The following is a 15,405-nucleotide window of genomic DNA, read 5'->3' as shown; positions in this document are numbered from 1 at the left end:
GAAGGTAGGCCTTGAAATACATCCACAGGTACACCTCCAAATGACTCATATGTCAATTAGCCTATCAGAAGCTTCTAAAGCCATCACATAATTTTCTGGAACTTTCCAAGCTGTTTAAAAAGGCACAGTCAACTTAGTGTATGTAAACTTCTGACCCACTGGAATTGTGATACAGTGAATTATAAGTGAAATAATCTGTCTGTAAACAATCGTTGTAAAAATGACTTGTGACATGCAAAGTAGATGTCCTAACTGACTTGCCAAAACTATAGGTTTGTTAACAAGACATTTGTGGAGGTGTTGAAAAACAAGTTAATGACTCCAACATAAGTGAATGGAAACTTCCGACTTCAACTGTATGTGTATGTTTCCACCATAATTTGCAAATAAATTCATTAAAAAATCATACAATGTGATTTTCTGGATTTTTGTTTTAGATTCCGTCTCTCACAGTTGAAGTGTACCTATGATACAAATTTACAGACCTCTACATGCTTTGTAAGTAGGAAAACCTGCACAATCGTCAGTGTATCAAATACTTGTTCTCCCCACTGTATGTATGTGTGTGTATATGTATATATATATATATACACACACACTATACTTGTTTCTGGGGTGCAAATTCCCAGAGCTCAATCTTGGACTTCCCACTAGGAGCAATGTGATTATTGACTGATTGGCTGACAGGTTCCGGACGGCCTGATAATGAATATGCTCCGGCTAGAGATCTGCATTGTCCCAAATAGCACCCTAATCCCTATATAGTGCACTACTTTTCACTTAAGCCCTTGTCAAAAAGTAGTTCACTATTTAGAGAGAAGCATGTTAACCCCACTCACAGGGTGTTTGTATGTATATACCCTTTGCATTCAGCTTAGACACTGTGTTGTATAACACACGCAGTAAGTGATTCAGAGGGAACACAGGACAGAGACACAGACAGACTGTATATGTAGTTACCTTGTTGCACAGCTCAGACACACTCAGTGCTAATTGGACCATTTCAGGCAGCAGAGACCTAAACAGATGATGAACGACGTCGGGCTCCAGATCCTTGGAGAGGAAGAGAAGAAGAGGTTTGTTTATGTTTAGTTGTTTAAAAAAAAACAATTAGCCTATTGGGTTTTAAATCATGCATGAATAAACAATAACAAAACCACACAGCCATGCAATCTCCATAGACAAACGTTGGCAGTAGAATGGCTTGACTGAAGAGCTCAGTGACTTTCAATGTTGCACAGGTAATTTTGGCAAATTTCTGCCCTGCTAGAGCTGCCCCCGGTCAACTGTAAGTGCTGTTAGTGTAAAGTGGCAACGTCTAGGAGCAACAACGACTCAGCCGCAAAGTGGTAGGACACACAAGCTCACAGAACGGGACCGCCGAGTGCTGAAGCGCGTCAAAATCATGTCTTCGGTCACTACCGAGTTCCAAACTGCCTCTGGAAGCAACGTAATCAGCACATGAACTGTTCGTCGGGAGCTTCATGTAATGGGATTCCATGGCCGAGCAGCCGCACACAAGCCTCAGATCACCATTATGTGCAAATGCCAAGCTTCGTCTGGAATGGTGTAAAGTTTGCCGCAATTGGACTCTGGAGCAGTGGAAACGCATTCTCTGGAGTGACGAATCACACTTCACCATCTGGCAGTCCGACGATGACTCTGGGTTTGGCGGATGCCAGGAGAACACTACCTTCCCCAATACATAGTGCCAACTGTAAAGTTTGGTGGAGGACTAATGGTCTAGGGCTGTTTTTCATTGGTTCGGGCCCCTTAGTTCCAATAAAAGGGAAATCTTAACGCTGCTGCATACCATGACATTCTAGATGATTCTGTGCTTATAACTTTATGGCACTAATTCGGGGAAGGCCCTCTCCAGTCATCATGACAATGCCCCCTTGCACAACGTGAGGTCCATACAGGAATATTTTTTTCGAGATCAGTATGGAAAGCGAAAGGGGGATACCTTGTCAGTTGCATAACTGAATACATTCAACTGAATTGCATCTTCCGTATTTAACTCAACCTCTCTGATTCAGAGGTACGGGCTGCCTTAACCACTATGGAAGAACTTGACTGGCCTGCACAGAGCCCTGACCTCAACCCCATCAAACACCTTTGGGATGAATTGGAACGCCTACTGCGAGCCAGGCCTAATCGCCCCGACCTCACTAGTGCTCGTGGCTGAATGGAAGAAAGTCCCCGCAGCAACGAGCAACGGAGGCTGTTATAGCAGCAACGTTCCATCATCTAGTGGAAAGCCTTCCTAGAAGAGTGGAGGCTGTTATAGCAGCAATGTTCCAACATCTAGTGGAAAGCCTTCCCAGAAGAGTGGAGGCTGTTATAGCAGCAATGTTCCATCATCTAGTGGAAAGCCTTCCCAGAAGAGTGGAGGCTGTTATAGCAGCAATGTTCCAACATCTAGTGGAAAGCCTTCCCAGAAGAGTGGAGGCTGTTATAGCAGCAATGTTCCATCATCTAGTGGAAAGCCTTCCCAGAAGAGTGGAGGCTGTTATAGCAGCAATGTTCCATCATCTAGTGGAAAGCCTTCCCAGAAGAGTGGAGGCTGTTATAGCAACAACGTTCCAACATCTAATGGAAAGCCTTCCCAGAAGAGTGGAGGCTGTTATAGCAGCAATGTTCCATCATCTAGTGGAAAGCCTTCCCAGAAGAGTGGAGGCTGTTATAGCAGCAATGTTCCATCATCTAGTGGAAAGCCTTCCCAGAAGAGTGGAGGCTGTTATAGCAGCAATGTTCCAACATCTAGTGGAAAGCCTTCCCAGAAAAGTGGAGGCTGTTATAGCAGCAAAAAGAGGGGGGGACCAACTCCATAGTTAATACCAATGACTTGGGAATGAGATGTTCGGCATACTTTTGTAAATAGAGGTCAGTCTCATCGCGCTGTGGCATTGACACCATCTTCATTTTTAAGTTGCATGCGCCAATGCTCTACCAACTGAGCTACAAAAGGACCCCCTATGTGGGTAATGGATAAGTGCACATTTTAGGGGAAAAAAAGCATAGAGTATTTGAGATGCATAGCCTGCAAGAGGGGGGGAAGCTCAAACCTTCCAAGAGGCCAAACATTGACATCTATCTGGCCCAAAAAAACAGTCTAATGTGCTACACAGCTGTAATGTACCCGGCCGTCCTCCACCAAAATAAAGAAAGCTAAAGCCATATTTTTAGACATTAATACAATTCATTACATTTAAAAAAAGTAATTCAACCAATCAAGTTTCATATTCAAACCATCAATATTGAACATTTACAGAGAAAAATAGAATTATATATTTCTAAATTCAAATTAAATATTTTGAAAATCAGGTTAACATCATGGTTTTACTATTTTATCAATTTAGTGTGAAAATTAAAAATTCTGAAATGAAAACAACAACATGATCACTACACTGTGCAAGGTTCTTTTATTTAACCATGTTCACTACATTTCCGTTGCGACTAATTTAGTGGAGTTGTAATGAATTAAGGATAATAGGTCAAATACGCAATAGAAAGTGTGTGAGTAGTATATAAATATATATATATATATATATATATGTCTACCTGGAACACATGTGCTGAAAGTCTGGGGGAAAAAATAGGATATAAATGCGAATGGTAAAAATGTAATAAAAATTACACCCCCTTCTGTAGAATGACCCATATAGGCCTAAGTGCTGTTATTCCATCATTGAAGATATTTACAACTATGTATTTATTTACAGCTGTATCGGCTGACAGATGTCAGTGTGATCAATCACTGAGCAATTTCATCAAGGTTTTAGGGAGGGAGCATCGGGGGGGGCTGATTAAACGTGGCTTCTTCCTCGAACAGATGATCATGAACCGTGAGTGTGTGTGTGTGTGTGTGTGTGTGTGAGTGAGTGAGTGAGTGTGTCTGCCTGCGCGCCTATCAGTGTGTGTGTGTGTGTGTGTGTGTGTCATGTGTGAAGGACAGGAAGTGTGTTCACTCCCTGGACAGAGTAGAGACAGGGAGACTTGACTGCCGATTTAGCATTGGGCCACAGGAGAGGCATTTATATTGTAGGAAACAGGGCCTGACTAAACGCTGTCATAAGTAATAACCTGGGTGAAATCATAACGGATCCCTCTGGGTATAATGAATGAAGCAGGGCCTGATGGGTAGGGATGGAAGAGATGGGATTTAGCTGAGCTAGCATTGCCCCGGGTTACCTCTAAATCACAGGGAGACAGACGATCAAATCAACTGAACTAACACTGGCTGTTTTGACTTGAAACAGGTCTATACATCACATCAAACTGAAAGTCATCAAGTAAGAGGAGAGGGGGATGCCAGAGACCGGAGAGGGGGCTGCCGAGGAGAGGGGGCTGCCAGAGACCGGAGAGGGGGCTGCCGAGGAGAGAGGAGGGGGCTGCCAGAGACCGGAGAGGGGGCTGCCGAGGAGGGGGCTGAGAGAGAGGGGGCTGCCAGGAGACCGGAGAGGGGGCTGCCAGAGACCGGAGACGGGGCTGCCCAGGAGAGAGGAGAGGGGGCTGCCGAGAAGAGGGGGCTGCCAGAGACCGGAGAGGGGGCTTCCGAAGAGAGGATAGGGGGCTGCCAGAGACCGGAGAGGGGGCTGCCAGAGACCGGAGAGGGGGCTGCCAGAGACCGGAGAGGGGGCTGCCAGAGACCGGAGAGGGGGCTGCCAGAGACCGGAGAGGGGGCTGCCAGAGACCGGAGAGGGGGCTGCCAGAGACCGGAGAGGGGGCTGCCAGAGACCGGAGAGGGGGCTGCCAGAGACCGGAGAGGGGGCTGCCGAGGAGAGAGGAGGGGGCTGCCGAGGAGAGGAGAGGGGGCTGCCAGAGACCGGAGAGGGGGCTTCCGAAGAGAGGATAGGGGGCTGCCAGAGACCGGAGAGAGGGGGCTGCCAGAGACCGGAGAGAGGGGGCTGCCAGAGACCGGAGAGAGGGGGCTGCCAGAGACCGGAGAGAGGGGGCTGCCAGAGACCGGAGAGAGGGGCTGCCAGAGACCGGAGAGAGGGGGCTGCCAGAGACCGGAGAGAGGGGGCTGCCAGAGACCGGAGAGAGGGGGCTGCCAGGGGGCTGCCAGAGAGAGAGGGGGCTGCCAGAGAGAGAGGGGGCTGCCAGAGACCGGAGAGAGGGGGCTGCCAGAGACCGGAGAGAGGGGGCTGCCAGAGACCGAGAGAGGGGGCTGCCAGAGACCGGAGAGAGGGGGCTGCCAGAGACCAGAGAGAGAGGGGGCTGCCAGAGACCGGAGAGAGGGGGCTGACCGGAGAGAGGGGCTGCCAGAGACCGGAGAGAGGGGGCTGCCAGAGACCGGAGAGAGGGGGCTGCCAGAGACCGGAGAGAGGGGGCTGCCAGAGACCGGAGAGAGGGGGCTGCCAGAGACCGGAGAGAGGGGGCTGCCAGAGACCGGAGAGGGGCTACCAGAGACCGGAGAGGGGGCTGCCGAAGAGAGGAGAGGGGGCTTCCAGAGACCGGAGAGGGGGCTACCTCCTCTCTATATTTACCACAACCTACTCTCCCCTCTATATTTACCACTACCTCCTCTCTCCATTTACCACTACCTCCCCTCTATATTTACCACTACCTCCCCTCTATATTTCCCACTACCTCCTCTATAATTACCACTACCGCCTCTCTCCTCCTCTCTATATATTTACCACTACCGCCTCTCTCCTCCGCTCTATATTTACCACTACCTCTTCTCCCTCTCTATCCCTCCCCCACCTATGCTGTACATCAAGTTATTAGCTTGTCAGTTGTCCCAAAAAAACATAGTGTCCCAAAAATACATAGTGTGTGTGTGGGGGGGGAATCATATTCTAGAATCTGGTACCTCATATTTCTGTTTTTTGACTTCATAAAAACAAGCGTCTCCTGATACAAGCGCCCCCGTGCACAAAGCAAGGTCCATACAGTAATGGTTTGTCGAGACCAGTGTGGACGTCGCTTCAATTTTATTGTGAGGAAAAATATGGCCACTACATATACAAAAGTATGTGGACACCCCTTCAAATTTGTGTATTTGGCTATATCAACCACGCCCGTTGCTGACAGGTGAAAACAAATCGAGTACACAGCCATGTAATCTCCATAGACAAACATTGCCAGTAAAATGGCCTTACTGAAGAGCTCAGTGACTTTCAACGCAGCACCTTCATTGGATGCCACCTTTCCAACAAGTCAGTTCCGTCAAATTTCTGCCCTGGTAAGTGCTGTTATTGTCCAGTGGAAACGTCTAGGAGCAACAACGGCTCAGCCACGAAGTGGTAGGACACAAAAGCTCGTAGCACATAAAAAAATGGTCCTTGGTTGCAACACTCACGGAGTTCCAAACTGCCTCTGGAAGCAACGTCAGTACAATAACTGTTTGTCGGGTACTTCATGAAATGGTTTTCCATGACCGAGCAGCCAAAAGCCTAAGTTAATCATGTGCAATGCCTCGGCTGGAGTGTCGGCTGGAGTGGTGTAAAGCTCGCCGCCATTGGACTCTGGAGCAGTGGAAACACGTTCTCTGGAGTGATGAATCACGCTTTACCATCTGGCAGTCTGATGGACAAATCTGGGTTTGGCCGATGCCAGGAGAAGGCTGCCTGCCCCAATGCATAGTGCCAACTGTAAAGTTTGGTGGAAGAGGAATAATGATCTGGGGCTGTTTTTCATTGGTTCGGGCCCCTTAGTTCCAGTGAAAGGGAAATCTTAACGCTGCTGCATACTATGACATTCTAGATGATTCTGTGCCTCCAACTTCATGGCAGCAGTTTGGGGAAGGCTATTTCCTGTTTCAGCATGACAATGCCCCCGTGCACAAAGCAAGGTCCATACAATAATGGTTTGTCGAGACCAGTGTGGAAGAATTTGAATGGCCTGCACAGAACCCTGACCTCAATGAACACCGACTGTTAGCCAGGCCAAATCGCCCAACATCGTTACCCCATTAATGCCATTATTTTTTACATGTGTGTATTGTTTTGAGTTGTTAGATGCTACTGCACTGTTAAACATAAGCATTTTGCTACACCCTCAATAACACCTGCTAAATATGTGTATGTGAGCAGTAAATTTGATTTGAATGGAATTAAGTCCCCTCAGCAATGTTCCAACATCTAGTGGAAAGCCTTCCCAGAAGAGTGGAGGCTGTTATAGCAGCAATGTTCCAACATCTAGTGGAAAGCCTTCCCAGAAGAGTGGAGGCTGTTATAGCAGCAATGTTCCCACATCTAGTGGAAAGCCTTCCCAGAAGAGTGGAGGCTGTTATAGCAGCAATGTTCCCACATCTAGTGGAAAGCCTTCCCAGAAGAGTGGAGGCTGTTATAGCAGCAATGTTCCAACATCTAGTGGAAAGCCTTCCCAGAAGAGTGGAGGCTGTTATAGCAGCAATGTTCCCACATCTAGTGGAAAGCCTTCCCAGAAGAGTGGAGGCTGTTATAGCAGCAATGTTCCCACATCTAGTGGAAAGCCTTCCCAGAAGAGTGGAGGCTGTTATAGCAGCAATGTTCCCACATCTAGTGGAAAGCCTTCCCAGAAGAGTGGAGGCTGTTATAGCAGCAATGTTCCAACATCTAGTGGAAAGCCTTCCCAGAAGAGTGGAGGCTGTTATAGCAGCAATGTTCCCACATCTAGTGGAAAGCCTTCCCAGAAGAGTGGAGGCTGTTATAGCAGCAATGTTCCCACATCTAGTGGAAAGCCTTCCCAGAAGAGTGGAGGCTGTTATCCAGCAATGTTCCCACATCTAGTGGAAAGCCTTCCCAGAAGAGTGGAGGCTGTTATAGCAGCAATGTTCCCACATCTAGTGGAAAGCCTTCCCAGAAGAGTGGAGGCTGTTATAGCAGCAATGTTCCCACATCTAGTGGAAAGCCTTCCCAGAAGAGTGGAGGCTGTTATAGCAGCAATGTTCCCACATCTAGTGGAAAGCCTTCCCAGAAGAGTGGAGGCTGTTATAGCAGCAATGTTCCATCATCTAGTGGAAAGCCTTCCCAGAAGAGTGGAGGCTGTTATAGCAGCAATGTTCCCACATCTAGTGGAAAGCCTTCCCAGAAGAGTGGAGGCTGTTATAGCAGCAATGTTCCCACATCTAGTGGAAAGCCTTCCCAGAAGAGTGGAGGCTGTTATAGCAGCAATGTTCCCACATCTAGTGGAAAGCCTTCCCAGAAGAGTGGAGGCTGTTATAGCAGCAATGTTCCCACATCTAGTGGAAAGCCTTCCCAGAAGAGTGGAGGCTGTTATAGCAGCAATGTTCCCACATCTAGTGGAAAGCCTTCCCAGAAGAGTGGAGGCTGTTATAGCAGCAATGTTCCCACATCTAGTGGAAAGCCTTCCCAGAAGAGTGGAGGCGGTTATAGCAGCAATGTTCCCACATCTAGTGGAAAGCCTTCCCAGAAGAGTGGAGGCTGTTATAGCAGCAATGTTCCCACATCTAGTGGAAAGCCTTCCCAGAAGAGTGGAGGAGGCTATTACAGCAGCAATGTTCCCACATCTAGTGGAAAGCCTTCCCAGAAGAGTGGAGGAGGCTATTACAGCAGCAAAGGGGGGACGAACTCCATATTAATGATTTTGGAATGAGATGTTCGACGAGCAGGTGTCCAGACTTTTGTTCATGTATTGTATTTCCTATGTGTCAGTGTAAAACAAAATATAAATAATTAATTATATAAAACATGATTTATGACGTGTTTTGCAAATCAATTTGACAGGTTTAAGAATGAAATAATAAATAATAATGCATTGCGTTTTCTCTGTGATATATGATGTCAGGCAGCTGTTTTCCTCCGACAGCCTACTAAACGCTACCTTTATACGGAATGGGATTAAATGAGTTCTCGACTCCTGTTTCCCCCCCTGAATGTGTAGCTGCCGACACAGCATTGCCATTCTCATATGTACTGTACATTATATCAATTACATTTTGTGCCTAAAGATAAAGAAAATGGAAAGGGGGATACCTAGTCAGATGTACAACTGAATGCATTCAACTGAAATGTTTCTTCCACATTTAACCCGACCCCTCTGAGCGAGAGATTTATGGGGGGGGGGGTTGCCTTAATCAACATCCACGTCCTCGGCGCCCGAGGAACAGTGGGTTAACTGCCTTGTTCAGGGGTAGAATTACAGATTTTTTACCTTGTCAGCTCTGGGATTCGATCCAGCAACCTTTTGGTTACTGGCCCAACGCTCTAACCACTAGGCTACCTGCAGTCTTGACACGCTCGAAATAGAGAGGGATATATAGAATAGTGAAGACATCAGAACGATGAAATAACACACATATGGATTCATGTAGTAACCAAAAAAAAAAAGTGTTAAACTCATTTTTTTAAATATATATTTGAGAATCTTCAAAATAGCCACCCTTTTGCCTTGATGACAGCTTTGCAAATACTTTGAAGAATCTGAAATATATTTAGATTTGTTTAACACTTTTTTGGTTACTACATGATTGGTGTTATTTCATAGTTTTGATATCTTCACTATTATTCTACAACGTAGAAAATAGTCAAAATAAATGTAAAAATGAGTAGGTGTGAGGACCTAGGCCCTAGGACCATGCCTCAGGACTACCTGACATGATGACTCCTTGCTGTCCCCAGTCCACCTGGCCGTGCTGCTGCTCCAGTTTCAACTGTTCTGCCTTATTATTATTTGACCATGCTGGTCATTTATGAACATTTGAACATCTTGGCCATGTTCTGTTATAATCTCCACCCGGCACAGCCAGAAGAGGACTGGCCACCCCACATAGCCTGGTTCCTCTCTAGGTTTCTTCCTAGGTTTTAGCCTTTCTAGGGAGTTTTTCCTAGCCACCGTGCTTCTACACCTGCATTGCTTGCTGTTTGGGGTTTTAGGCTGGGTTTCTGTACAGCACTTTGAGATATCAGCTGATGTACGAAGGGCTATATAAATACATTTGATTTGATTTTGATTTGTGTGTGTAACCTTTTGCCTGGTACAACAAACAAACAATCAATGAAATGGTGTCTTTTCAAACAATTCTATTCTCTCGTAGCTCTACTGGAGCTATTTATTATTTAACCAGGAAGGGCTCATTGAGATTTAAAATCTCTTTTTCAAGAGCGTCCTGGCCAAGAGAGGCAGCACTAAGTCATTACAAAAAAATTACAGACAAACATGAAAAAAACAAACATGAAAAAACCACAAGTAATCCCGTAAAAACCATAGAATTCACAAGAGTATAAAACAGCTAATTAAAAACATTGACAGGTCAGGGAATCAGCCTCAAGATCCTTCATCAGTGATTTAAAAACACCAGTCGGGACAAGTTCTTCCAGTTTAAAGGTATTTTGTGAGGTTTTCTAAGATGATGGCGCAGAGGACATAAAAGCCCTTTGACCAAATTCAGTTCAGACATTTGGAACAGTTAGCAGGATAAAGTCCAGCGAACGAAGAGACGACCCACCACATTTCTGAACAATAAAAATGCACAAATAAAAAGGCAGTAAACCCAAAATGGCTTTTTAAATTAAAGTATACCAATGACTGAGCCTACGAGTGACTAGAGAAGGCCAGCCAACCCTGGTATACAAAGTGCAGTGGTGAGTAAGGGTTTTGCAGTTTAAATCTCAAAGTGCCATGGTAAAGAGTGTCAATTGATCTCAAACACTGAGCGGAAGCATTCATATATAAAATATCTCCATAGTCTAGTAAAGGCATAAATGTAGCTGATTACTATCCTCCTTCTGGCTTCAAAAGAAAAACCTTATTCCTAAAATAAAATCCCAATTTCAGCTTCAATTTTGTTGTAAATTGTTGAATACGCAATTTAAAAAGAGAGGCCGTCATCAATTAAAATGCCAAGATATTTATATGAGGTTACAACCTCAATCTCCTTGCCCTGACAGGTAGTAATACGTGAAAGGTTCAGAGGTCTATTTCTTGCATTAGAAAACACCCTTTAGTTTTGTCAGTATTGAGGATAAGCTTCAATTGACAAAAAGGTTGAACAATAATAAAATAATAAAATGCATTTAGCATGTTCTAAGAAGCTTTTTCGTAAGAGACGAAGCACAACAGTAAATAACAGTATTAATCACTTAATTTAGTATTAAAGACTTTATAAACCAATTGACTGTCAAGTAAATAACAGGATCATCAGCATTCAAATGGGATTGTCGAAGAACAAACAGCAGAGCTGTAGAGAGAACGACACACCACTCCTTTAAAATCAGTTGATGACTAGACTTTATAAACCAATTGACTGTCAAGATGTCACCCGTCTTTTATAAAAGGAATTGGTGTCCACATCACCAACAAACTAACATGGTACAAGCACACCAAGACAGTCGTGAAGAGGGCACGACAACATCTATTACCCCTCAGGAGGCTGAGGCAGATTCAGGCAGATGGATCCCATGTTCCCTAGTGACGGTTAGCTAGATAGCAGGGAAATTGATCCCATTTTCCCTAGTAACGGTTAGCTAGATAGCAGGCAAATTGATCCCATTTTCCCTAGTGACGGTTAGCTAGATAGCAGGCAGGTGCTGGTGTTGCATTTATTTGGAGGTTCTCTCTGACTGGTCTGCTGTAGCCTGGTCCCAGATGGGTAAGTGTTGTCTTGCCAACTCATATTGTGATCGTCAGCAAGAGAGCACAAAAGATTTGGGACCAAGCAAGAACTGTAGCTACAGCAACAAGAGAGGTGCCAACTGGCGACAGATAAGAGAGACAGACAGAGACACAGGCAGACAGAGACAGGGAAAGGCAAAGAGAGGGAGAGACAGAGAGATGAGTAGAGGATGGTGAGTTTGCCACTAGATAAGACAGACAGAGACACAGGCAGACAGAGACAAAGGGAAGGAGAGAGAGAGATGAGTAGAGGATGGTGAGTTTGCCACTAGATAAGACAGACAGAGACACAGGCAGACAGAGACAAAGGGAGGGAGAGACAGAGATGAGTAGAGGATGGTGAGTTTGCCACTAGATAAGACAGACAGAGACACAGGCAGACAGACAGACAGACAGGCAGGCAGACAGACACAGGCAGGCAGGCAGACACAGGCAGACAGACAGACACAGGCAGACAGACAGACACAGGCAGAGACAGACAGACACAGGCAGAGACAGACAGACACAGGCAGACAGACAGAGGCAGACAGACAGACACAGGCAGACAGACAGACACAGGCAGACAGACAGACACAGGCAGACAGAGACAAAGGGAGGGAGAGACAGAGAGATGAGTAGAGGATGGTGAGTTTGCCACTAGATAAGACAGCCAATAAGGCAGCTCTCTCATCACTGAGTGCATCCAGGTCTTGGCTGGGCTGTATGGCCCTGTAAATGATCTATCAAATTACATTTTATTAGTCACTTGCGCCGAATACAACCTTACAGTGCCGACTTACAAGCCCTTAAACCAACAAAGCAGTTAAAAAAAAAATATATATATACACACACACACACACACACACACACACACACACACACACACACACACACAGATAAGAATTAGAAAAAAAGTAACAAGTAATTAATTAAAGAGCATTAGTAAAATAACAATAGTGAGACTATATGCAGGGGTGTACCGCAGAGTCAATGTGCGGGGGTACCATTTAGTTGAGGTAATATATAGATATTGGTAGAGTTCTTAATATGACTATGCATAGATGTTAAAATGTTAAAACCAAGATTAGCAGTGGTGTACAAGAGGTGGATGCCAATAGTCTGGCAAGCCCTTTGATTAGGTGTTCAGGAGTCTTATGGCTTTGGGGGTAGACGCTGTTTAGAAGCCTCTTGGTCCTAGACTTGGCGCTCCGGTACCGCTTGCCGTGCGGTAGCAGAGAGAACAGTCGATGATTTAGGTGGCTGGGGTCTTTCACAATTTTTAGGGCCTTCCTCAGATACCGCTTGATATAGAGGTCCTGGATGGCAAGAAGCTTGGCCCCAGTGATGTACTGGGCCGTACGCACTACCCTCTGTAGTGCCTTGCGGTCGGAGGCAGAGCAGTTGCCATACCAGGTAGTGATGCAACCAGTTAAGAATGCTCTCGATGGTGCAGCTGTAGAACATTTTGAGGATCTGAGGACCCATGCCAAATCTTTTCAGTCTCCTGAGGGGGAATAGGTTTTGTCGTGCCCTCTTCACAACTGTCTTGGTGTGCTTGTACCATGTACCAAGGAACTTGAAGCTCACATGGAGTACAGGAGGGGACTAAGGATGCACCGCTGAGGGGCCCCAGTGTTGAAGATTAGCGTGATAGATGTGTTGCCTACCCTTACCACCTGGGGGTGGCCCATCAGGAAGTCCAGGACCCAGTTGCAGAGGGAGGTGTTTAGTCCCAGGGTCCTTAGCTTCGTGATGAGCTTTGAGAGCACTATGGTGTTGAACGCTGAGCTGTAGTCAATTAATAGCATTCTCACATAGGTGTTCCTTTTGTCCAGGTGGGAAAGGGCAGTGTGGAGTGCAATAGAGATTGCATCATCTGTGGATCTGTTGGGGCGGTATGCAAATTGGAGTGGGTTTAGGGTTTCTGGGATAATGGTGTTGATGTGAGCCATTACCAGCCTTTCAAAGCACTTCATGGCTACGGATGTGAATGCCACGCGTCTGTAGTCATTTAGGCAGGTTACCTTGGTGTTCTTGGGCACAGACACTATGGTGTTCTTCTTAAAACATGTTGATATTAGACTCGGACAGGGAGAGGTTGAAAATGTCAGTGAAGACACTTGCCAGTTGGTCAGCGCATGCTCGCAGTACACATCCTGGTAATCCGTACGGCCCTGCGGCCTTGGGAATGTTGACCTGTTTAAAGGTCTTAATCACATCGGCTACGGAGAGAATGATCACACAGTCTTCCGGAACAGCCGGTGCTCTCATGCATGTTATTTCAGTGACATTTGCCTCAAAGCTAGCATAGAAGTAGTTTAGCTCGTCTGGTAGGCTCGTGTCACTGGGCAGCTCTCGGCTGTGCTTCCCTTGTAGTCTGTAATGGTTTGCAGGCCGTGCCAGATCCGACGAGCGTCAGAGCCGGTGTAGTACGCTTCGATCTTAGTCCTGCATTGACGCTTTTCCTGTTTGATGGTTCGTCGGAGGGCATAGCGGAATTTCTTATTAGCTTCCAAGTTACAGTCCCACTCCTTGAAAGCGGCAGCTCTACCCTTTAGCTCAGTGCGGGTGTTGCCTGTAATCCATGGCTTCTGGTTGGGGTAGGTACGTACAGTCACTTTGGGGACGACGTCATCCTAGACACCATTGAGTTTCAGACAGTAAAGAGGCTAGTCCCCAGAGTAAGTTATTCACAATTTATAGATTCATGAGTTATTTAATCTGTCGTTGTTGTTTTTTTTTACCAGCGATTTGTAAGACCTAAATATTAATAGCGGAAGACAGACAGTGATAAATGTAATCAGTTTGTCACTTCAAATCTATTTTATTAAAGAAAACTAACATTTCACCGATAATACACAGCTAAAAGTACAGCGTCTGCTGTATAACGGTTGCGGTCTTTAGAGAGGCAGATTGTAGCCAGATGACTGACTCCGTATGAAAGGATCATTGGTCCATCTGTGCTGTGTCTGAACCTAGCACCAGACTAGATCACTACAGGTTTATGCCAATCTGACTGGTATATTCATGGATACTAAAAACATGATTAGTTTAATAGTATAATAATAATGGTTCTTAAAACCAGATGCTGATTGTGTGTGTGTGTGTGTGTGTGTGTGTGTGTGTGTGTGTGTGTGTGTGTGTGTGTGTGTGTGTGTGTGTGTGTGTGTGTGTTTAAACGGATGGGGCCAGAGAAAAGGATTTTATTTTTCAGATGTCCTTGAACCCAAACGGTCCGCCTGATGATTATATTTTAGAAGGTGGAACCAAGAACATTATTTCCTTACCTTGTTGCAGAACAAATGAAGAACTGTGAAGTCCCATCTCTTGGCATGAGCAACATTGTACTTCAATATGGCATTCTAAAATGGGGACACCAATAAATGTCATTAAAAACAATGTTCAGTACAGGATGCGCGTGCTTTTATTTTTTTTGCAGTAAGTATCTTTGCCTTGATATCTGGGATCTTGGTGCCATCACATGGCCAAGTCGGGTAATAACATTTGATAACAGTGAATATGCATTTCAACACCACATAAAAACATCCTCTCTTAATAATAATGCTAATTATATCTAATATTGATGCATCTGGTCAACAATAGATACTGTACATGTTGAATACATTGCTTAATGCTAAATTGTAATTATTTCCTCACTCTGGCCTATGCCTACCTCCCTACTCTTCGACATTTGCACACACTGTACATAGATTTTTCTTTTGTGTTATTGACTGTACGTTTGTTTATGTGTAACTCTGTGTTGTTGTTTTTGTTGCACTGCTTTGCTTTATCTTGGCCAGGTCTCAGTTGTAAATGAGAACTTGTTCTCAACTGGCCTCCCTGGTTAAATAAAGGTGTTCT

The 15,405-nt window shown here is 45.5% G+C and overlaps 1 protein-coding gene across 1 annotated transcript in view; it reads right to left on the bottom strand.

The window, feature by feature from the left end:
- Positions 1-15,405, bottom strand: part of parga (poly (ADP-ribose) glycohydrolase a) — an 85,349-nt gene that overhangs the window by 56,240 nt on the left and 13,704 nt on the right. The window contains 2 exon segments of the mRNA XM_042305767.1: positions 961-1,053; positions 14,832-14,906. Of these exon segments, the coding sequence (XP_042161701.1) occupies positions 961-1,053; positions 14,832-14,906 (168 nt within the window).

The sequence above is a fragment of the Oncorhynchus tshawytscha genome, linkage group LG25, assembly GCF_018296145.1.
Source record: "Oncorhynchus tshawytscha isolate Ot180627B linkage group LG25, Otsh_v2.0, whole genome shotgun sequence".
Classification (NCBI taxonomy): Eukaryota; Metazoa; Chordata; class Actinopteri; order Salmoniformes; family Salmonidae; genus Oncorhynchus; species Oncorhynchus tshawytscha.
This window is presented reverse-complemented; position numbering and strand designations above follow the sequence as displayed.